Below are 20,963 nucleotides of genomic sequence, written 5' to 3'. Positions count from 1 at the left end.
GGGTACCTGCAACCAAGGTACATGCCCTTGACCAGAATCAAACTCCGGCTTTTCAGTCCGTGGGTTGATGCTCTATCTACTGCGCCAAACTGGCTAGGGCCAAAAATTTTTACTTTTGATACATTCCATTAAACTGCTTTCCAAAAAATGTAAGTAAACAGTTTAGCCTCTTGTCAGCAGTGTAGAATTACACCCCAATTACATTTGGGTGTAAGTCTTCATCTGGGAATCCTATGGATTAAAAGGATGTAGATCACTTAAATATACTGTTTGACATTTGTATTCCAGTTCTCTGCTTATCAGGGCAGCTGGCTCTGTTCTGTTCTGGATTGCACATTTGGCTTTTGGTAGGTTTTTAAATATGTAAGCAAGTTAGATTTCTGTAATACAGCTGTAAGAATGTGTTTTTAATCACTTACATACAGTAAGTATGGTGTGGAAGAATGGAGCATTTCAGCAATGATAAAATCAGGCCATGGCTCACTCCATGCTTGGAGGATGGCCACACGCTTATACTCAAGGTACACTTACAAACCCACACAAGGTGGAGGTGTGCAGGGAGGGAGGGCCCTGCCATCTGGCAGGCGGGGGGGTCTTTTGGGACCCGGAGCAGCCTCTCCATCCCTGCCCCACCTGCTCCTATCCACAGCTCATGATGGAGCAGTCTAAGAAGTCCTCCCTCATGGTGGCCCGCAGCATCCTCAACAACAAGCTCATCAGCAAGAAGCTGGAGGACTACCTGAAGGTGAGGCGCGGGCGCCTGGAGCCTGGCTGCATCCCAGTCCCCCCTCCTTGTCTCCAGCCCTGGTCCCGCGAGCCCTTCTTCCTTTAGCATCTGTGCCTTTTTCACAGGGCGAGAACCCTTTCACCGACAGCCCTGAGGAGGAGAAGGAACAGGAGGAGGCCGAGGGCAGCGCTCTGGATGAGGGGCCTTTGATGGAAGTGGCAGGAGGCACGGAGGGTGCCGAGAGCACGCAGGCGCAGCCCCCTGTACCCCCGGAGCCGGCTCCTGGCACTACGTCGCCCCCACCGCCGCCGCCACCCCCCGAGGAAGACGAGGAGGCCATGCCCCTGCTCGGCGGGGCGCTGCAGCGCGAGATCCGTGGCATCCCCGGCCTGGACGTGGAGGACGACGACGAGGAGGGTGGCGGGGGGGCCCCGTGATCAGGGTCAGGGCTGGTCTGGACGCACGTAATTGAGGCTGGAAGCCGATCTTAATAAAGTTACTCCCATCCCGCCTCCAGGCTGGTCTGTGGGCAGCGCCGGCCGCAGGTGAAGGCGGGACCCGGTCAGGGAGGGGTGTGGGGGGTGCTTGCAGGCAAGACCTGGAGGGGTGGGGACAGGAGGGGCGGCGCCTGGGCACGGTGAGGCCCCGAGGCCCGACCAAAACTCCCAAGATGCTGCGCGCCGATGCCTACCAACCGCGAGGCCGGCTGGGGAGATGGGGGCGGGCTCACCGCGGGAGCTCGGCAATGGCATTGCGCGGAAGGGATTACGTAGGCGCTTGCTCTTCCAGTAGCGGGCGGCGGGAGGCACGTTGGGCGCATGCGTCCGTGGCAGCCTAGAAAAAGGGACTGCCGGCGGGCCGAGCCGGAGACATGGAGCAGGGCTACGGAGGTTCGTATGGCGGTGGGGGGCAGTGGAGGGAGGGTAGCGCTTTCCGGGAAGCCGCTGCTCAGAGGGCCGCGGGGTCAGGGACCACGCCGGAGTCCGGTTACCGCAGCCCGGTCGTGCGGAGAGGCGGGCTGGGCGCGCGCCCGCCGCTCATTGGGCTGCGGTGCCGTCGCTCCCGCGGCGTTACGTGCGGATTGGATGGCCGCGCCTGAGGAGGCGGGCGGAGTTCGGCGTCCTGACGCTGGGATGGGCTTCAGGGGGCGCCCTGGGCCGTCGGGTCGGTTTCTAACCCTTAGCCTCGGCGGGTCGGGCCGCCTTGCTCACCGCGCCCCTGCGCACCGGCCCGCCGACTTCCCCTTCGGAAGACGCCACAAAATGGCGGCGCCGGGGGGCGGAGCCACTGTCCGAGCTCGGGGGGCGCAGAGTTCTCTCCCCGGCGGTCCGGCCGGTCCCGGGGGCCGCGGGGCTCCGTGGGGGCCTCCGCGCGGCGCACGTGGCCAGGCGCTGTCCCGGGGCGGCGTGGGGTCTGAGTCTTCCCCGCCAGCTCCGCGGAGTAGCGCGGCCGGGCCGGGGGAGGCTCTGAGAGACGCAGCCTCGGGTTCGGCCGTGGATCTGCCTGACCCGCGCCGGCCCAGGACGGAACCGTGAGGGTCAGATGCTGGGTGTATCCTTGTGCAAAGCTGACGTGCCCGGGGTGGTGGCAGGGTGGCGGCTCTCCTCCAGGGAACCTCCTCCAGAGCTGTGTGAAAAGGACATGTGCCCTTCCCCATGTGGGGTGCAGGCCTGTAGCAGTCGGACCTTTTCCGGGACCTGCTCTTTACGTCCAGAACCAGTCTCCCGGGAAGCCTTTGCTCTGCACTGGAGCGAGTTTGCCCACGGGGAACAGTTGGACTTGCTCAGGCGCAGATCCCCATACAAGGATCTGAGGTTCGAGAAGCAGGTGACCGGATCTGGGAAGTGGCAGCTAGAGAAGACTTCTGTCTTGAAAGGTGGCAGCCTTCGCCGCAGGAATTGCAGCAGCAGAGGGTTTGTGAGGTGCATAGTGTCCGGAGTCCTCAGCCTGACTCTCCCACTCTTTTCTGCAGCCTGACTGGTTCTCATCGATATTTGTCTGCCTTCCTGCCAGATCTTCCAGCCAGTAATCCTGTATCATACGGCCCTTAGCTTGGTGTCTCTTCTCTCCCCCCCCCCCCCCCCACCTGCTAAAAGCCTTCCAGGCTCAGTTTAGATGCCGCAGCTCCCCCGCATCATCCTGTAGCTTTAATGCCTGGAGTTATTTCCTACGAATCACTGAGCCTTGACAGCGCTCCCTGACCCGTTTCCCAGCTCTTTGGTCTTGGGCAAGTGCCTTAGCTTCTCAAGCCTTTACAACAGGAAACATAGTCCCTATCTCAAGGGGAGTCATGAAGTGATGTGAGTAGCAGACGCCATTTGGTTATACTGGTGCCCCAGAGGGTCAGCGCCTGCAGTGCTGTGAGAACCGGCACTCTGCAGTTCTCTGTGCAGATAGGGAAGTTGCACGGTGTGGGTGGAGGGTGCCTTGCAGAGGGCAAACCTCAGTGTGACTTTGGGTCAGATACTCTAACGAGAGCCTCAGCTCCCTGTCCTCTGAATGGCCTCTGTGAAGCCGGCTAACGCATGCTCAGTGCCTGTTGTGTGTCGGCTCACCGTAGGCAGTCAGCTAGTGGTTTGGGGTGCTCAGGTAAGGGAAATCAGATGCTTTCTTGCTTTATAAAGGTGAAGTCATCTGACAGGTGTAAACAGCTGCCTGTGGCCAGCTCTGTGCCGCGTGCAGGCTTTTGGAGGTGAAGAGGGGCCAGACAGATGCCATATTGGGGTCTGGAAGGACAGAGGAGCGACCACAGAGGGGGGCACAGTCTGATCCTTGGGGCCAGGATGAAGCCCTGGGACTTGAAGGGGCTCCAGACCATCGGAGGATTCAAAGCCATAGGGAAGCGAGACCTAGAGTGGCACAGTTGTGTGTGCTTAGTTGGTGAGCCAGGGAGGGGAACGGAGCTGTGTCCTAATGATGGGCTAGCTGGTGGCTCTTCCTGTGTCATCCTCAGTGGTGGGGTGAGGCTTAGGCCAAGGTTCCTCGGTAGTGACAGGCAGAACTGGCTCAAGGCCCACTCCCCACCCCTCTTTTTTCTGCTTTGACCTCTGGCAGGTTGAGTGTGGTGATGCAATCAGCCAGTTGTGAGAGGGACTTGAGGGAGGCAGTGTTGTGGTTATGCTGCCCTCTTGTAAGGCTGGTGCTGAACTCCTTTGAGGATATCCCGTTAGGTTCCCAGAGCCACCTCCAAGGCACCTGTTGCTGGTGTGACACACAGGATCCTAATTCATCGGTCTTCTGTTCACAGGCTATGGGGCCTGGAGTGCCGGACCCACCAACACCCAGGGTAGGTGGAAACTGCTTTGTGGCAGGCATGGGCCCCGCGGACCCCCACCACCCAAGACACCAGAGGGACAGTTGTTCCTGAGTCTGCACCGGGAGACGGGGGCCAGGAAACCTTTTCGGAACAGGGCCAGACAGTACATGTTTTCGGCTTTGCAGGCTCCATGATCTCTGTAGTAGCGAAGACACCAAAGACAAATAGGCACATCGGTTCCAATATTTACTGAAGGATACTGACACTTGCATACCATATAACTTTTCATGTATCACAAAATAGTCCATTTCAGCAATCTGTTCTTTTAATCTAAGTAAATAGCTGAGTGTATAATCAAAGTCTTTTTTATTTTTTATTAATCCTCACTGGAGGAGTGAAGAAAGAGAAACATCAATTAGTTATGTGCTCTGACAGGATGGAACCTGAGACCCTCCGGTGCACAGGCCGTGTTCTAACCACTGAGCAAACTACCCAAGGCTATCAAATACTTTAAATTAATGGACTTTATTTCTTAATATATTTTTATTGATTTCAGAGAGGAAGAAAGATAGAAACATCAGTGAGAGAGAAACATCATTGATTGGCTGCCTCCTGCACGCTCCCTATTGGGGATCAAGCCTGCATGTGTCCCAGCTGGGAATTGAACCTGTAACCTCTTGGTTCACAGGTCAATGCTCAACTAACTACTGAGCCATGCCAACTGGGCTGGACTTTATTTCTTAGTAGTTTTAGATTTGTAAGATTAAATAGATAGTATGTAGAGTTTCATAAACTCAGCCTTACTTCACCTTTACACAGAAATCCCTATTAGCATCTTCCATTAGCAGGATACATTTATTACAATTAAAAAGCCAATGTTAAGACAGTGTTATTAACTACTAGAGCCCCGGTGCATGAAATTTGTGCATGGGGTGGGGAAGGTGTGTCCCTCAGCCCAGCCTCCACCCTCTCCAGTCTGGGACCCCTTGAGGGATGTCCAACTGCCCGTTTAAGCCCGATCAAGGTAGGACCGGGCTTAAACAGGCAGTCGGACATCTCTCTCACAATCCAGGACTGCTGGCTCCCAACTGCTTGCCTGCCTGTCCTCCTGATTGCTCCTAATCGCTTCTGCCTGCCAGCCTGATCACTCCCTAACCACTTCCCTGCCAACCTGATTGATGCCTGACTGCTCCCCTGTCAGCATGATTGCCCATAACTGCCCTCCCCTGCAGGCCTGGTTACCCTTAACAGCCTTCCCCTGCAGGTCTAGTCCCCCCCCAGCTGCCCTCTGCAGGCTTGGTCCCCCCCCTCCCCCAGCTGTTCTCTGTAGGCCTCATCGCCTCCAACTTCCCTCTGCCAGCCTGGTCACCCCTAACTGCCCTCCCCTGCAGGCCTGGTCCCTCCCAACTGCCCTCCCCTGATGGCCATCTTATGGTGGCCATCTTGTGTATTGAAGTGATGGTCTATCTACATATTACTCTTTTATTAGATAGGATAGAGGCCTGGTGCACGGGTGGGGGGTGGCTGGTTTTCCCTGAAGGTATCCCAGATTAGGGTGAGGGTTCCCTTGGGGCATAGGGTGGCCTAGGCGAGGGGCCTGTGATGGTTTGCAGGCCAGCCACTCCCCCTGGCGACCCAAGTGGAGCCCCTGGTATCTGAAATTTATTTATCTTCTATAATTGAAACTTTGTAGCCTTCAGCGGAGGCCAGGGCTGGTGGAAAGCTTGGCTTCCTCCATTGTCAGGGGAACCCAAACCTGCTCTGTGGACACAGCCATTTTTGTTGGGATTTATTTATCTTCTATAATTGTAACTTCATAGCCTTGAGTGGAGTCCAGGCCTGCCAGGGTGTGCAGGAAGCTTGACTTCCTCCATTGCCTGGGAAATCCAAGCTTCCTGCTCGCTCTGTGGCTGCAGCCATCTTGGTTGAGTTAATTTGCCTGGTCACTCCTGATTGGCTGGTGGGCGTGGCAGAGGTACAGTCAATTTGTGTATTACTCTTCTTAGGGTAATCTGTACTTACGTTAACATTGCTCTATAGAATATAGTTCTATGGGTTTTGACAAGTGTATAAATGATGTGCATCAATCACATCAGCAATATTTTGATTTTTTTTCTTCCTCAATCATTTAAAAATGTGGGTGGCTATACAGCAACTGGCAGTGGGCTAGGTTTGGCCTGGAGCCTGTTGGCTAAACACTGCTCTGCAGTCCAGGTCATGGCACAAAGTACATTTGAGGGACCAAAACGTGCTCTGTGAGCTTTTTGCGGCATTGCCCAGGGATTTGGACGGTGGCATCCTTTGTTTTCTGAGCCTGGGGTTTGCCCCTAGTACTGTTGTGGGGGGAGGGTCACTTCTCTACCATCACCAAGTGTCCCAGAAAGAGGCCTTCCATGTCACTCAGGCACATAACGTCCTTTGCTCAGTTGAGTTAGGGACATGATTTTCCACTGGTGCACTCTCCATATTTAAGCCCGAGCTCGGGCTTCTAGTGAGTGCTGGCACTTCAGAAGGGCTCTGCTGGGGACCTGGCCCACTGGCTTCTTGGCTGGCGGCCACACTGGCTGAGCTTCTTGAGAAGGCTGCAGCGTCCTTTCCATTGCCTTGATGTGGGAGACCGGGCTTGCCTAGGAGGGAAGCCCTGACTATGCGTAGCTGAGTGCTCTGGAAGAAATGAGTTTTATAGTTAGCGGCCCTCCCTATCCTTTCCTGGCCTTAGTAGGCAACCAAAGGTGCCTCCAGAGTGCTGCCTCAGCCACCTGCAGCCTGGCCTTGTGGATAGGGGAGCGAGGTGACAACTGTCCAATATCTTGGGTGTGGATGGTCTTAGAAGTCTTTGTTCTGCAAGCAAAGCTCTTGTGTGTTCTTGTTTTCTCTAAGGTGCATATGGAACTGGTGTGGCCAGCTGGCAAGGTAGGCCCTTCTGGGGGTCAGGGGGTGGACACGAGGATGCAGGGACTCCCATCTCCCTTCCTACCTGCCTGAAGGCTTGCATGCTGGGCCTGTGGTGCTGAGGAGGCCTCGAGGGGAACTTGCAGGCGATGAGGGGATCGTGGTTGCCTTCGGGGAGCAATGTCTCTGGTGGATCTATCAACAGCCCAACTGCCACTTCTGGGCTCTCAGCTACCTCTGGCTTTGGATGGGAAGCAAGTCTTAGGATCTGACACCAAAAACCTGCTCAGAACTGAGGTCTCGCCTCTGCCCCCCTGTGCCTCTGAGCTGTACAGAGGCAGTGTGGTGCGCAGTGTGGGTGCTGCAGGCGGCATTGGTCCCACGGCCCTCGTCCTTCCCTGACGGCAGTGGGCACTCCTCTGCAGACACATCCGCCCTGTGCTGGCTTTGTGGCGGCTGAGGTCTGACTTGCCTCTCCTTCCCTTTGGCAGGTTATGAAAACTACAATTATTATGGTGCCCAGAACACCAGCGTCACCACCCCAGCAACCTACAGCTACGGCCCAGCCTCCTGGGAAGCCACCAAGGCTGGCGATGGCCTGGCGCCTGGGGGTCCTGCCATGCATATGGCTTCCTACGGCCCAGAGCCATGCACCGACAATTCTGACTCACTCATTGCCAAGATCAACCAACGTCTAGACATGATGTCCAAGGAAGGAGGCAGGGGTGGGAGCAGCACCGGTGGGGAGGGCATGCAGGACCGGGAGAGGTAATTACAGACCCGAGCCCTTCCCTGGGGATCCAGACATCACGCTTTCCAGGGAGTGGGCACCCGCTCTTCCCGGATGCTCTTCCCCAGCTCCCTCCGGGCGTGGGTAGAGGAGATGGGCCTTTGTTGGGATAGAGCATTGCAGTTGGACTTGCTGGTTTCCTCATTGGTGGGTTTCGGGCATGGCTGTGGTTAAACTGTGTCAGACTCCTGATTGCTGCACCAGGGCTTAACAGCCTCCCTGTTCTTGTGGCCAGTGGCTTGTGCCCACATTCATTGTGTTTGGAGGGGAGTATTGGTCTGTTTCGCCTCCACGCATTTAGGAGGGGCCCCGTGGTGGTTTGGTTTGCTTTGCTTTCTGTTCTGAGTGTAGGGAGGTCAGCTTTGCAGGAGGTGTAGAGATCGAACCCAGGCATGTAGTCATGGTTGTGCTTTCTTTGCAGTTCCTTCCGCTTCCAGTCATTTGACTCCTACGACTCCAGGCCTTGTCTGCCTGAGCACAATCCCTACCGTCCCAGCTATAGCTACAACTATGACTTTGACCTGGGACCTGACCGCAATGGTGGCTTTGGCAGTCAGTACAGTGACTGTCGGGACCCTGCCCGTGAGCCCCGCTCCCTCGATGGCTTCATGCGGGGCCGGGATCAGGGCCGCTTTCAGGATCGGAGCAACGCTGGCACCTATATGCGCAGTGACCCCTTCATGACATCAGCGGCCTCCTCCCAACCGCTGTCTGCTCCCTGGACAGAGCTCAACTATGTGGGTGGACGGGGCCTGGGAGGCCCCTCTCCCAGCAGGCCCCCACCTTCCCTCTTCTCCCAGTCTATGGCCCCCCAGTCCATGGCCCCCAACTACGGAGTGATGGGCATGCAGGGGGCTGGAGGTTATGAAAACTCTGTGCCCTACCGATGTGGCCAGTCACAGACCCGGATGAGGGATCGGGTAAGCCCTTGCAAAGTTATAACCTGCCTTCCTTGCTTTTCTTTCAAACAGCTTTGTTGAGGTAAAATTTAGAAATTTTGTAGGATTCATTCATTTTTACGTGTATAATTTGACTTTTAGTAAAAATGTATAGACTTGTGCAACCTTCACAACCATCTAAATTTTAGAACATTTCTGTCAAGCCAGAAAGAAACTTCTGTCATTAGCAGTCACTCCATATTTCCTCCCCCAGTTCCTGGCAACCACTAACCTTTCTGTGCGTGGATTTGCCTATTTTGGACGTAACACATGACTACAATTAGTGTCCCTTTGTGTTTAGCTTTTTACATTCAGCATAACTGTTGTCGGGGGTTAAATGATGGGTCCTCTTTGCCTTCTGAAAAGACCTTGTCTGTCCATGTTCTCTAGTCTTCTACCTCTTCCTTCCCCTGGGGTATCCTAAGGGCCCGGGTAGTGGTACATCAGGATGTGCTTGTGTCTGTAGCCCAGGTGGAGAGGCTTTGACCGCTGCGGCCCAGATGGCATGGGCAGGAAACGGAAGCAGTTTCAAGGCTATGACGAGCCGGATGCCAAACAGGCCCGGGCTGACAGCGAAGGAGATTTTTCCGAGAATGGTATGCCCTGGGGGGGATGCAGTGAGTTCTCGGTGGGTGTGAGTCAGTTGCATGCTTAGTGCCCTTGCCTGCCTGTCCATACAGTGGACACCCAGGGGCTCCGGGGTGCTGTGTGTCACCCAAACTCCCACAGCCCCCACTCAGGATAAGCTTCAACGTTCCGGACAGTGAGCTTGGGCGGGTGAAACTGGGCCACCGCTGAGGGGCTAACTTTTCCAATTACTTCTGTGTCTGTAGACGATGGAGCTGGTGACTTCCGGTCAGGAGATGAAGAATTCAAGGGTGTAAGTCCACCGTCACTGGTCAGTCAGCCTCCTTTGTCTCTAGTGCAGGGTTTCTTCCTTATTTTAGCTTCTTCCTCACAGAGACAGGTCCTGCTGCTATCATAGACTCACAGCTAGCGTTCCACCTGAAACAGTCCTTGCCCTCCTGAAAACATTTCCCAGTCTTCCCCACCCCATCCCCCAGCCGCTCCTGTGTCCCTAAGTAATGTGCCTACACAGTAAGTGCAGTGGCTGTGCAGGCTGAGGCTTCCAAACATGCACTGAAGACTTGCCAGCGTCACACTGGTGCTGAGCTGATCCATGTCATTTAGTCCTTTTCACTGGTTGTGGCAGACAGGTGAAAGGTCGGCTATTAGCCAGGCCCGTGCAGGAGGGCCTGGCACGTGAACCTTTGCCACTCACTCCCTGTAAATTCTGATCCAGTTCTAGGGTAGGGCTTTGTACAGATGCATCAAATGGTCAGGCCGGTTGGTGGAAGATAGGAGAAGTTGGGTACAGTGAGTTCTCAGCATTTCTGAGGGACTTGCTCGCCCTATGTTTTGCTTCAGTTTTTGTTTTTTTTTGTTTTGTTTTTTTCAATATATTTTATTGATTTTTTACAGAGAGGAAGAGAGAGGGATAGAGAGTTAGAAACATCAATTAGAGAGAATCATCGATCAGCTGCCTCTTGCACACCCCCTACTGGGGATGTGCCCGCAACCAAGGTACATGCCCTTGACCGGAATCGAACCTGGGACCTTTTAGTCCGCAGGCCCACGCTCTATCCACTGAGCCAAACTGGTTTCGGTTTGCTTCAGTCTTGAGTCTAGGAATCATTGTGTACTTGCTGATTAGTAATTTAATCTTTGGCTTGATGGCTACAAAATGGACCGCCTTTCCATTTTCAGTTAGATGGTCATTTTTATCCACACCTAATTTTTTACAGCCTTTGTTACATACAAAATGCCTGGGAAACTTGGTAAAACCCATTTTCAATAAAGAGCGCTAGAAGTAGCATCCTACAAGTCAGGGTTTCCTGACGTACAATTTATGAATGGGCTCCTGGCATTCCCACGTGCAGAGCTGTGCAGGTGTGCATTGCCAGAGGCCGTTCTTTAGCTTTAGAAAGAGCTGAAAGGTCAGTGTCTTGAATAAAAAAGCAAAAGGGGTTAGTCATCACAGAATCCCAGTAGTGACAGGATGCACTCGGGCTCTCTTAGCCCTGGACCTCATCCTGACATCTTGGGTTCCTGGTGACATAGCAACCACCAGTAGTGGCAAGGGGAGCTAGGCTGGTGTGGAGAGTTCTGGAAACCACCTCACTGCCCGACTTGGTGTGTGTCCTTTTTCAGGAGGACGAATTCTTGGATCCCGGGAGGCAGAGAGGTAGGTATTGCCCATTGAACTTCACTGTCTGCCCAGCTGCCCTGCACTCACTGCCCAGCTCTCAGCTGAGCGGGGTTTCTGAGCAAGCCGTGGGCCTGGATGGAGGGGGTGATGGCTCAGGGCAGGAGAGGGGCTGTGATTACTGCGGGAGCTTTGGCCATAGCACTCACCCCAAGGCTTTGCTCCATTGTAAATGCAGGTTATGGAGAGGGAGGGGGAAGCTCATCTGGGGGCGGGTATCTACAGCAGCTTGAGGGGTAGTGAAGGGAGTCTCAGAAATGTGAGAGAAAAGGTGCCCTCCAGCTGTGTTCTTAGGGGAGTCATCTCCACGGTTCCTTCGATTGCCAGCCCAGGGCCATGGAGCTGCCTCAGCATTAATGGTGGGATTGCTGGCGGCTGCAGTCACATTGCTGCATGGGACAGAGTTTGGACACCTGCCTGGATTGGGAGCTTGGGGCAGGGGGGAGTCTATCAGATACACCCAGACAGACACCCTAGAGGCAGCCATTGCTCACTGCTCAGCAGGTCCCGTCAGCTCCAGTGCCAGGGACAAGGGTAAAAATTTAGTGGCAAAAGCAAAGCCAAATTAAACCTCTTGGTCTAAGCCAGGGGTGTGGAGGGGGCATGGAGAAGCAGCCTGGGACATGGTGGCCTTGAGCTTACCCAGAAGCCACTTTTCCTGTTCCCTTGGGTCTTGTTCGTAGCTGGTTTTCCCCAAGAATCAGAGGCGGCTGCTGCTCCCGTCGATTCTGAAGGCCCTGGCTTAGCTACGTCTTCCCTTGTGTGTGCAGGTTTAGCCAACCCTCTGAGGTCTTCTCACTGCTTGTTTATTGAAGCGGTCATGTTTGTAGCATGGGGACACACAACATTGAGCAGCTCGTGCAGCGGGGAAAATGCTAAAGCAAAGGTGACATGTTTATTGCGTGCAGGTCCTGCTACCTACTCTGGATGACTTTGCTATTAAACAGCAGTAATAGTTTCAGGCAGTGACCTCTTGCCAAAAATCCCACACGCCCTTTTGAGAGGCTTCTGAGCAGCGCACGCCGGTCGCCATCTTCGTGGGACAGTCTCGTGACTGGCATCAGGGGTAGGGGTTACAGTTCAGATGCTTATCCAACTTTTTTTCAGTGTCTGGCCCTGCTTTGAGCCACGGTGACCTGAACCTGGCCTCACGCTGGGACACTGGGCTGGCCCCAGGAGATGGATGGAGGACCGATAAGTCTCTTCCTACTTCTCTTTCTAGGATTGCTTCCCACATAGTCGTGGGAAAGCCCTAGGCTGACAGTTTTCATGAGTGGAAGATAGAGTTCGGGCCAGCAAGGACTGACAGACCTGCTGCGGCCCTAGTTCAGAGGAGGCCTACGGGATGGTTGTCAGGGCCCACCTAGAGGTGGGCAGAGGGAGGTAGAACAGCTGTATTTTCTGAGGCCTCTAGCTGCTGCCTCTTTACCCAGGAAGAACTACTCTCTTAACTGATGTTGGGAGAACCCACTCATAAGGCACTGGATTGGAAACGCAGGATAGGGGAGAACAGAGATCAGGTGGGCCTCAGTGTGAGTGGGATGGGTGGGCCGTGTCCCTGGCCCATCCCAGCCTTACCAGGCCATGGGGGGAGTGAGGTATCTCCCCTGGGAACGCCCCAGGGTTCTCATCCAAGCTCATACTTGGAGCTTTTGACAGAGCCTTGGTGCCTGAGGGTGTCCTGACTCTGCCGTGTGTGGAGGCAGCAGCAGGGCACAGGGTGCAGTGGCCGAGCCGCAGCCCCATCAAGGCCCTGGTGCTTAGCTCTTCGGTGCGCTCTCAGAGGGTCTTGAAGGGATTTCTCTGTTGCAGAGAAGGATGACGAGGATGATGAGATGAAGAAGAGGAAGGAGAAACAAAGGAGAAGAGACAGGCTGCGAGACCGGGCAGCTGACAGGTGAGGTGGCAGGTCAGCTGGACCTGGCTCTCCTAGCTCATCTGTTACTCCTTGATGCAGGCGGAGCCTGGTTTGAGCTAGCTCCAGGTGTCTGTGGGAAGTCCTAGTCACAGTGGTGGGAGACAAAACTTGAGAAACATGAATGGAATCATATTCTTGCCAGAGATCCGTCCCTAGGGCCCTCATGTGCCCAGCCAGACGCCTGTTGCCCTCTAACATGCCTTTGGGGAGTTTCCTTGCCCCCTGGCCTGTGTCTGTCATCCCAAACAGTGGTCTTCAACAAGCAGGGCTGCGAAAGAGGTGATCTGTGCGTTGTCCAAATCCAGACTCCAATCTGGAGTTAGATTTACCAATTGTACGTGTATTTATGTTACCTTTAAATAGAAAAAGCACAAAAGCGCACAGCCAGCGTGTTGGTGTGACCACACAGTGCACTTCTCCCCTGTTGAGTGGTTATGTGGCTGCTGACTAGAGAAGTAAACCACTGGTGGCCATGGCCATGGGAGCCCTTGGTTACCAAGGTCTCAACCACCCATGGCTGCTGCTCTGCACAGGTCCTCTTAATGACCTGAGAGGGGACTCCTTGCTCGTAAGGCTCACCTGGGGTAGTGATTTTCCTGTGCAAAGAACACTCCCAAAGGGATAACAGAAACAGGAATTGAAATGTAGGAGCTTACAGGTGTTAAAAGAATTCATCACAACCCTTGTAAAGTCCTAGCTTGTTTGCACAGAGGGTAGAGCATCGGCCCTTAGACTGGAGGGTCCTGGGCTCAGTTCTGGGCAAGGGCATGTACCTTAGTTGCAGACTCCATCCTGGCCCTGGTCAAGGCAACCAATCAACGTGTGTCTCACGTTGATGTTTCTGTCTCTATATCTCTCCTTTCCCTTCCACTCTCTCTAAAAATAAAAACAGCCGAAACCGGTTTGGCTCAGTGGATAGAGCGTCGGCCTGCGGACAGAAGGGTCCCAGGTTCGATTCCGGTCAAGGGCATGTACCTTGGTTGTGGGCACATCCCCAGTTGAAAGTGTGCAAGAGGCAGCTGATGGATGTTTCTAACTCTCTTTCCCTCTCTCCCTCTCTGTAAAAAAATCAATAAAATATATTTTTTAAAATAAAAAAAATAGATGAATAAATAAATGATTGCTAGATTTGATCTATTTACATGTCACATGAGAACTTGGATGACATTTTTTAAAAAGAATCTTTAAATCTTGCCCTAGTGACGGTTCTCAGAGCAGTTATCAGTTGATGGAGCAGTTATTGCAGAGGAGGTGGAGGTACAGCCAGGAAACATATTTCTTTCTAATAGTTCTGCACATAGAGCCTGGGTGATTTTTCCCCTCTTCATTCCTGTGTTCTGGTATCTACAAAAGCTTGTGGCACTTGCCTAGAGGTCCAAGCCAGGCGTTAGAGGCCTGCAGAATCTGGCGTGGAGAGGCGTTCTGAGTGCCACGTGGCCTGTGTGTTTACCCCAAAAGATCCAGAGGCTCTTGGGCAAAGCCAAGGGAAGCAGCACTCCACTGGGTGTGTGTGTGTGTGTGTGTGTGTGTGTGTGTGTGTGTGTGCAGGTCTGCAGGCCACTCTCTCATCACCTTACAGCATGATTGCATTTGTGAGACTTTGAAAGCACTGGACAAAGAAACCTTAGTTTTTATTCGTGAATTTGACATACCGTGCCTTTATGTTGAATCCTGTTGATCTAATATTTCTCAGATCATGTCAAGTTTTTGGTGTTTTTTTTTAATCCTCACTTGAGAATGACGTGCTTAGAGGAAGGGAGAGACATCGATGTGAGAGGGAAACATTGATTGGTTGCCTTCCGCACATGCTCTGACTAGGAATCAAACCTGAAACCCAGGTACATCCTCTGACCTGGAATTGAACCAGCTACCTAAAATTGAGTTGCTCAAAAAGACTGGTATGGTAGTAAATTGCTATATGGATCATTTTCCTGAATACTTTCAAGATTGTACTCCCAATCCGTGAAACTGCTATCCTTTTTTTTTTAACTGTTTTATATATACATATACATATAAATTTATTATTTCAGAGAGGAAGAGATAGGGGGAGAGAGAGAGAGAGACACATCAGTGATGAGAGGAAATCACTGATCAGCCACCTCCTGTGTGGCTCTGACTGGGAATCAAACTGTGACCTAGTTCATAGGTCAACACTCAACCACTAACCACTGAACCACACCAGCTGGGCAGGAAACTGCTATTCTTGACTCCCCATGAGAAGTCCTGAGTTTTGGTTCAGAGACTGCTTTCCCATTTTTGTTTTAGTTCGAAACACAGAAGAACTGGTTATTCCTGCATCACTGTTTTTGCTTTTTGTCCTTCTCCAGGATTCAGTTTGCCTGTTCCGTGTGCAAGTTTCGGAGCTTTGAAGATGAAGAAATCCAGAAGCATCTGCAAAGCAAATTTCACAAAGAGACACTACGGTTTATAAGTACCAAACTGCCTGACAAGACGGTGGAATTCCTTCAGGTGATGCGCACTTGGCCCCTCTCACAGGGGTCCTACAGGTGTCAGATCCCTCACAAGGGAAGGAAAGGGAAATAAGGTCTAAACTTGGTGAAGATTTCTATTTCCAAAGAACAGTTGGTCTAGTCCCCATGTCAGGAATAACAGCTCCAACCATTGTAGTTCCCATTAGTTCTGCCCACAGGGCTGCCCTGACTGTCACCCGGTAGGGGCTTGGCTAACACTCATGGTGAGCTGCCTCTGATGCAGTTGAGAAATACCCACATGTGCTGTCCTCTGCTGATTTCATTGGGTGCTGTGTCTCAACCCCTTTAGGAATACATTGTAAACAGGAATAAGAAGATTGAGAAGCGACGTCAGGAACTGATGGAGAAGGAAAGCGCAAAACCAAAACCAGATCCTTTCAAAGGTGAGTTGTGGTCCTAGGGGTGTGCTGTGCTGCATTGGGCACTAAGGCACATGATTCTGTGCAAACCAGCACAGGGCCGAGGGTGTGAATGTGAAGACCCCAAGGCTGATGGTGCCTCTCAGGTTCTGTCCTATCGGAATCCCTGAGGGCTGCAGGGAGGAATTGTGGGCCTTGTTGGGGGAGGGGGCATTACATGCATGCTGCCCCAGATCCCACGTGACTTGGTTTCATCAACAGGGATTGGCCAAGAGCACTTCTTCAAGAAGATCGAGGCTGCTCACTGCCTGGCCTGCGACATGCTGATCCCTGCGCAGCACCAGCTCCTCCAGCGGCACCTGCACTCGGTGGATCACAATCACAACCGCCGGGTGAGTCCCCTCCCGGTGCTGCCTGAGGGGCGATCTTTCCCTCCCCTCCTTTCAGAGCCTCTGTGTCTTATGAGGAAGCTAACGTCTTCAGGGGCTCTTGCCACATCCTTACTAGCTTATGGGGCCTGAGGCTAAAAATTCAGTTCGGGTCAGCAATTTTTCTGTAAATGGTCAAATTGTAAATATTTTCAGCTTTGCAGGCCATATGGTCTCTGTCCAACAAGTCTGCTTTTGGCAGGCAAAAGCAGCCACAGATAGTAAGTGAAAGAATGGGTTTGGCTGCTCTTGGCCCTCTGGCTGTAGCTTGCTGATCCCCGAGTTAACATCTCTGTTCTTAGTTTACCCAATGATGAAATGGAGCTCTCAGTACCTGCCTGCCCCTCTCCCCATTTTTTGTTTGTGTCCTTTTTTTATTTTTAGAGAGAAAGAGGAAGGCGTGGGTGGGGGAAGGAGAGAAATGGTGATTTGTTGTTCTATTTATTTATGCATTCGTTGGTTGCTTCTTATAGCACAACCTCAGCATATCAGGATGGTGCTCTAACCAGCCGGCCGGCCCGGCCTGGGCTCCCCATGTCCCAGTTCCGTTAAAGAGCAGCCAAAAGCACTCTATAGACAAGTGATTACTGGATGTGTGTCAAGCTGTTTTTGAGCTTTCACAGTTTTGCTGTTGAACTTATTATAAAGTCAGTACAACTCAAAACTGAAAAGAGAAAGCTTACTCCTTTCCCTACTTAGTTTACAAAGCTTCTGATCTGTAAATGAACAACTTGAGGTAGCCTGGCTGGTGTGTTCTCCTGCTCCTGTATATCGCCATTTTAAAAAAACTAAGTGTGGTTCCCTTTGCAGTTGGCTGCTGAACAGTTCAAGAAAACAAGTCTCCATGTGGCTAAGAGTGTTTTGAACAACAGACATATAGTGAAGATGCTGGAAAAATACCTCAAGGTTAGGAGTCCAATGGATGGGGAAAGCTCTCTAAATGGAGAATGAACTAGGAGTGTGGAACTGTATCTCCAGTGCAGTGCTTAGCATTTCTGAGTGTTTTGATGAATTGAGGGATATTGGAATGGATTAGGCTTGGGAATTCCACAACTGGATTTCCCAAGACAGAGTGCTTGCTTGGGAACTCTGGGGTGTGGTTCTGCCTGATTAATCTGTACAATTGTGTTGATTCTCTCCATGAGAAACATTGACTGTCTATAAAATACTGAGCAAATGATAGTGAGATGCTTAAAAAGAAACATATCCAAGGTAGGTAGTTGTCCAAGAAAGAAGCTAAAATGAGGTTTTGCTGGAAGATCCAACTGACAATAAAATGGGGGATCAAGGCACAGGGAAGAGCCAGAAGTGCCTCAGCCGCAGCCACAGTGTCAGGAGCAGAGTAACGGAAAGTCCCAGAGAAGGGCGCCTGGGGGGGAAGTTGGAAGAGCCTCACCTGGCTCCTCCTCGGGAAGCCACGTGCTAAAGGCTCAGTCCATGACTTTAACGTCCAAGGCTGGTGGCTAAGCTGCAGCATAGCCTGGCTAGGACTTGTTTGCCCTCCTCTCAGTTATTAAATGGTTCAGTACCGAAGGGATGGGGGTTCGATTCCCTGTCAAGGGCATGTACCTGGGTTGTTCCCCACCCTGGGTCTGGGTGCCTGCGGACGGCAGCCAGTCGATGTGTTTCTCTCACATTGATGTTTTTCCTTTCCTTCTCCCCCCCTCCTCCTCTCCCTTTCCCCTCTTCCTTTTTCCCCTGTCCCTCTTTTTTTCTCCCTCCTTCCCTTCAATTCTGAAAGCAATGGAAAAAATATCCTCAGGTGAGGCTTAACCAAAAGGAAAATAGTACAAAAGAGTTCTAGTGAAGCTTTTCAGAGATGTCTTTTCTGAATCTATAGGCTCTGGGATCCTTTAGGATTAACTCACCTGGTATAGTTTAAAGTATTTCTCTTGCCCTGACCAATGTGGCTCAGTTGGATGGAGCATCGTCCCATGCACTGGAAAGTCATAGGTTCAATTACTGGTTAGGGCACATGCCTAAGTTACGGCTCAGATCACCAGTAGGGGCGCATATGGGAGGCAGGCAATCAGTGTAGCTCTCTCACATGAATGTTTCTCTGTCTCCCTCTCTAAAAATCAATAAACGAATAATGTATCTCTTGTTGATTGCTCATCATGAAAATTCGAGCTTCCACCCAGCAACCTGGGTCTCCTTCCACTCATGTGTACAGTCTTTAGACCACTGACCTGTTTCTTCTTGGCCAGGGTGAAGACCCTTTCACCAATGAAGCCGTTGATCCAGAAATCGAAGGAGTTGACAATTTAGGAGGCGATGATAAGGAAGAGACACCTGAGGAGGTGGCCGCAGAAGTGTTAGCTGAAGTGATCACAGCAGCGGTGAAGGCAGTAGAAGGGGAAGGAGTGCCCACTCCAGAAAGTATTGAAATGCCGGCTGAAGAGGAAAGCCCCAGGGACAGCACAGGGGCCACCAGTGGTCCCCATCCTGAACAGCCGCCAGAAGCAGACACTCACTGTGGAATGGCATCTGGGAAGGGGGACGCGGACGCAGAGGCCGGAAGTGGAGGTGCCCAGGCTGGGAGCCCGGACGCAGAGGCCGGAAGTGGAGGTGCCCAGGCTGGGAGCCCAGATGCAGAGGCCGGAAGTGGAGGTGCCCAGGCTGGGAGCCCAGACGCAGAGGCCGGAAGTGGAGGTGCCCAGGCTGGGAGCCCGGACGCAGAGGCTGGAAGTGGAGGTGCCCAGGCTGGGAGCCCGGACGCAGAGGCCGGAAGTGGAGGTGCCCAGGCTGGGAATAAGGTTGCAGAGGCGGAAGGTGAAACAGAGGCAGAAGGCACTGTAACAGTCCCTGTTCCTGCTCCAGCTGCCACAGAAGCTGCAGTGGACCAAACTGACGCAGAGTCCAAAGACGTCACTCCCACAGAATGAGCCTCCTTTCCCTGTTTCAAGGGATGTGTTATATGATGCATTGATCTTTGGTTTGTAAGTAGTACTAGGGTGTGTGTTACTGGAATATGCTGAAAACATTTTGGTGAAGAGACCCAGCTCTTTCCTTCAGAAAAACGTACCTCATGGGCTTGTCTTAGAGTTGTGTGGCTTTCTGCCTTGGTTTGAAAGCCACAGAAATACATTCCCCCAAGCAGCTGTGGAATAATAAGAGTTGGGCAATTAGATTTTGATACTTTGCTTGTTAAGAATGCCCTTCCTTTATTATTATTATTATTTTGTCTGGGAGCAGCTCATTACTACTAGGATATATCTTACTTTATAAAGATATTTTTTTTAAAGTTTTAAGAATTTGCTTTGGCTTTAGTTTTCGACCTCTGCTTTTATAGCTCACTGAATGGGGTGCGATTCTCACAAGAAGTGGCAGAATCTTGTTAACGTGATCCTCGTCCTGACACATCAGTGAACTCCGACAAATGCACCACTGGAAGCACCCCCAGTGGTCTCTCAAGACTAAGGACACTTTGCCTCAGGCACTGTTTCCAATCTTTAATCCTTGGAGAATTACCTTCAGAATTGATCTCATGTGTTCCACCTCTGCATTACTTTAGGGCCTTTTTTTAAAATCAAGTTACTTTCTCTTAAATGTAATAAAAAAAAAAACTTGATGTTCCTCCCGTGAATGGAAAACCAATATAAATCGCCACAGATATGATGCTATCTGTAAGAAATTAATAAAATGAAGTAAACATTTCATTTTAAATATTCTTCCTTTGGAGGTTCTGAGTCTGAGAAAGGAAAGGTAGCATGTGTTACAGTGTAGCAAGCGCTAGTTACATGTTCATACAATCAAAAGAATTGGAAGAGACCTACCTTTTGAAATGATATTGCTGGGTCTATTGCCCTGTAAACTTTTGAACTGTCAAATTTGAGGACGCATTGGCCAGTGGGAAATGATTTTAAAAGAGGTAGTAAAAATATTTGATGAGCATCTACTGTGTACCAGGTGCTAATAAGAGATGAGCACTGCTCTTAAGGAGCCTTACTAGAGATGTAAGATGAATATTTATGAAAAAGTCTACATTAGAACTAAATAAACTGTTCAATAAGCAAGAAAATGGTGCCTCTGAATTGTCTCTGCTCATCATTTCTTACTGCCTAGATATGGTTTAGTCATAGGTTCAACAAGGTCTTTGAAGCTTATTCTCTTGAGGCAAAAATTGTTGGTGATGTTGAAAATTGTCTGAAAAAGAATAACAAAACTATGAAATTGCTTTGTTTTGATTTTGTAAAAGTAATCCAAGACCTGTCATAAAATATATCTCAATTTCAGTGAGATTCTTCTACCCCCCACCCTGTGTGAAATAACACAGTCTTTTATTTTATTGATTTCAGAGAGGAAGGGAGAAGGGGCAAAAAACATAGAAGCATCAATCATGAGAGAGAATCATTGATTGGCTGTCTCCTACATGGCCCCTACTGGGGATCGAGCCCACAATCTGGGCATGTGCCATGACCAAGAATCAAACCAAGACCTGGTTCATAGGTTGAAGCTCAACCACAGCCATGGTGACCAGGCGATCTTTTTTGGGGGGAGGGAGGGAGGGAGAGAGAAACATTGATGTGAGAGAGAGACATCAATTGGTTGTCTCCTGCATGCCCCTGACTGGGGCCCAGCATGGGACCTGCAGCTCGCTACTGCCCTTGACCAGGAATTGATGTTCTAATCACTGAATCAAACCAGCCAGGGCCAGTCATTTTATTTCTAAAAGTAGGTTGAACCAGGCCATCATTCTTCATGATGGGGAGTAACAACTTGGGTTGCACAAAGGAATGCCTTTATAGTTCCTGAGATAACAGGAAAAAATTGCAAGCTTCCTCATTGGGAACTAACATTTACATTATTTCTGAGGTTGGGGTCATATGTCGATGAGGTGGGGATGCCCAAATTAATGCAGAGGTCTGTGACATAAGAATGGCCAATAAAGGGTACC

At 51.5% G+C, this 20,963-nt stretch overlaps 2 protein-coding genes across 10 annotated transcripts in view; both read left to right on the top strand.

Moving 5' to 3' along the window:
• The window catches only part of AKAP8L (A-kinase anchoring protein 8 like), a 28,981-nt gene extending 27,743 nt beyond the window's left edge, over window positions 1–1,238 (top strand). For all 5 annotated transcript variants that reach the window (XM_036415947.2, XM_036415945.2, XM_036415949.2 and 2 more), the window contains 2 exons: window positions 650–745; window positions 853–1,238. In XM_036415947.2, the coding sequence (XP_036271840.1) occupies window positions 650–745; window positions 853–1,164 (408 nt within the window). In that variant the 3' untranslated portion in view covers window positions 1,165–1,238. The remainder of the gene's footprint in view (window positions 1–649; window positions 746–852) is intronic.
• A 227-nt stretch (window positions 1,239–1,465) lies between these two features.
• On the top strand, window positions 1,466–20,087 carry AKAP8 (A-kinase anchoring protein 8). 5 transcript variants are annotated; one of them, XM_036415940.2, is made up of 16 exons: window positions 1,467–1,617; window positions 3,975–4,013; window positions 6,864–6,896; window positions 7,367–7,643; window positions 8,087–8,585; window positions 9,070–9,199; window positions 9,437–9,483; window positions 10,815–10,848; window positions 11,685–11,755; window positions 12,687–12,766; window positions 15,115–15,256; window positions 15,569–15,662; window positions 15,900–16,030; window positions 16,877–16,972; window positions 18,274–18,592; window positions 18,803–20,087. In XM_036415940.2, the coding sequence occupies exons 1-16, from the start codon at window positions 1,599–1,601 to the stop codon at window positions 18,949–18,951; spliced, it is 2,160 nt and encodes a 719-aa protein (XP_036271833.1). In that variant the 5' UTR covers window positions 1,467–1,598; the 3' UTR covers window positions 18,952–20,087. The 5 variants fall into 5 exon arrangements, with proteins under 5 accessions (XP_045429524.1, XP_045429525.1, XP_036271833.1 ...); XM_045573568.1 differs by having other exon boundaries at window positions 1,466–1,617; window positions 11,640–11,755; window positions 18,274–20,087; XM_045573569.1 differs by lacking the exon at window positions 6,864–6,896 and having other exon boundaries at window positions 1,466–1,617; window positions 11,640–11,755; window positions 18,274–20,087.
• The last annotated feature ends 876 nt before the right edge of the window (window positions 20,088–20,963 follow it).

The sequence above is a fragment of the Pipistrellus kuhlii genome, unplaced genomic scaffold (assembly GCF_014108245.1).
Source record: "Pipistrellus kuhlii isolate mPipKuh1 unplaced genomic scaffold, mPipKuh1.p scaffold_m20_p_52, whole genome shotgun sequence".
Classification (NCBI taxonomy): Eukaryota; Metazoa; Chordata; class Mammalia; order Chiroptera; family Vespertilionidae; genus Pipistrellus; species Pipistrellus kuhlii.
Note: the sequence above shows the minus strand (reverse complement) of the source record. Positions and strands in the feature narration are given on the sequence as shown.

Coding starts and splice junctions, on each gene's coding strand:
- AKAP8 (XM_045573568.1), top strand. Junction 4,014..6,863: donor CGGACCCACCAACACCCAGG/GTAGGTGGAAAC, acceptor GTTTTCTCTAAG/GTGCATATGGAACTGGTGTG. Junction 7,644..8,086: donor GGCATGCAGGACCGGGAGAG/GTAATTACAGAC, acceptor CTTTCTTTGCAG/TTCCTTCCGCTTCCAGTCAT.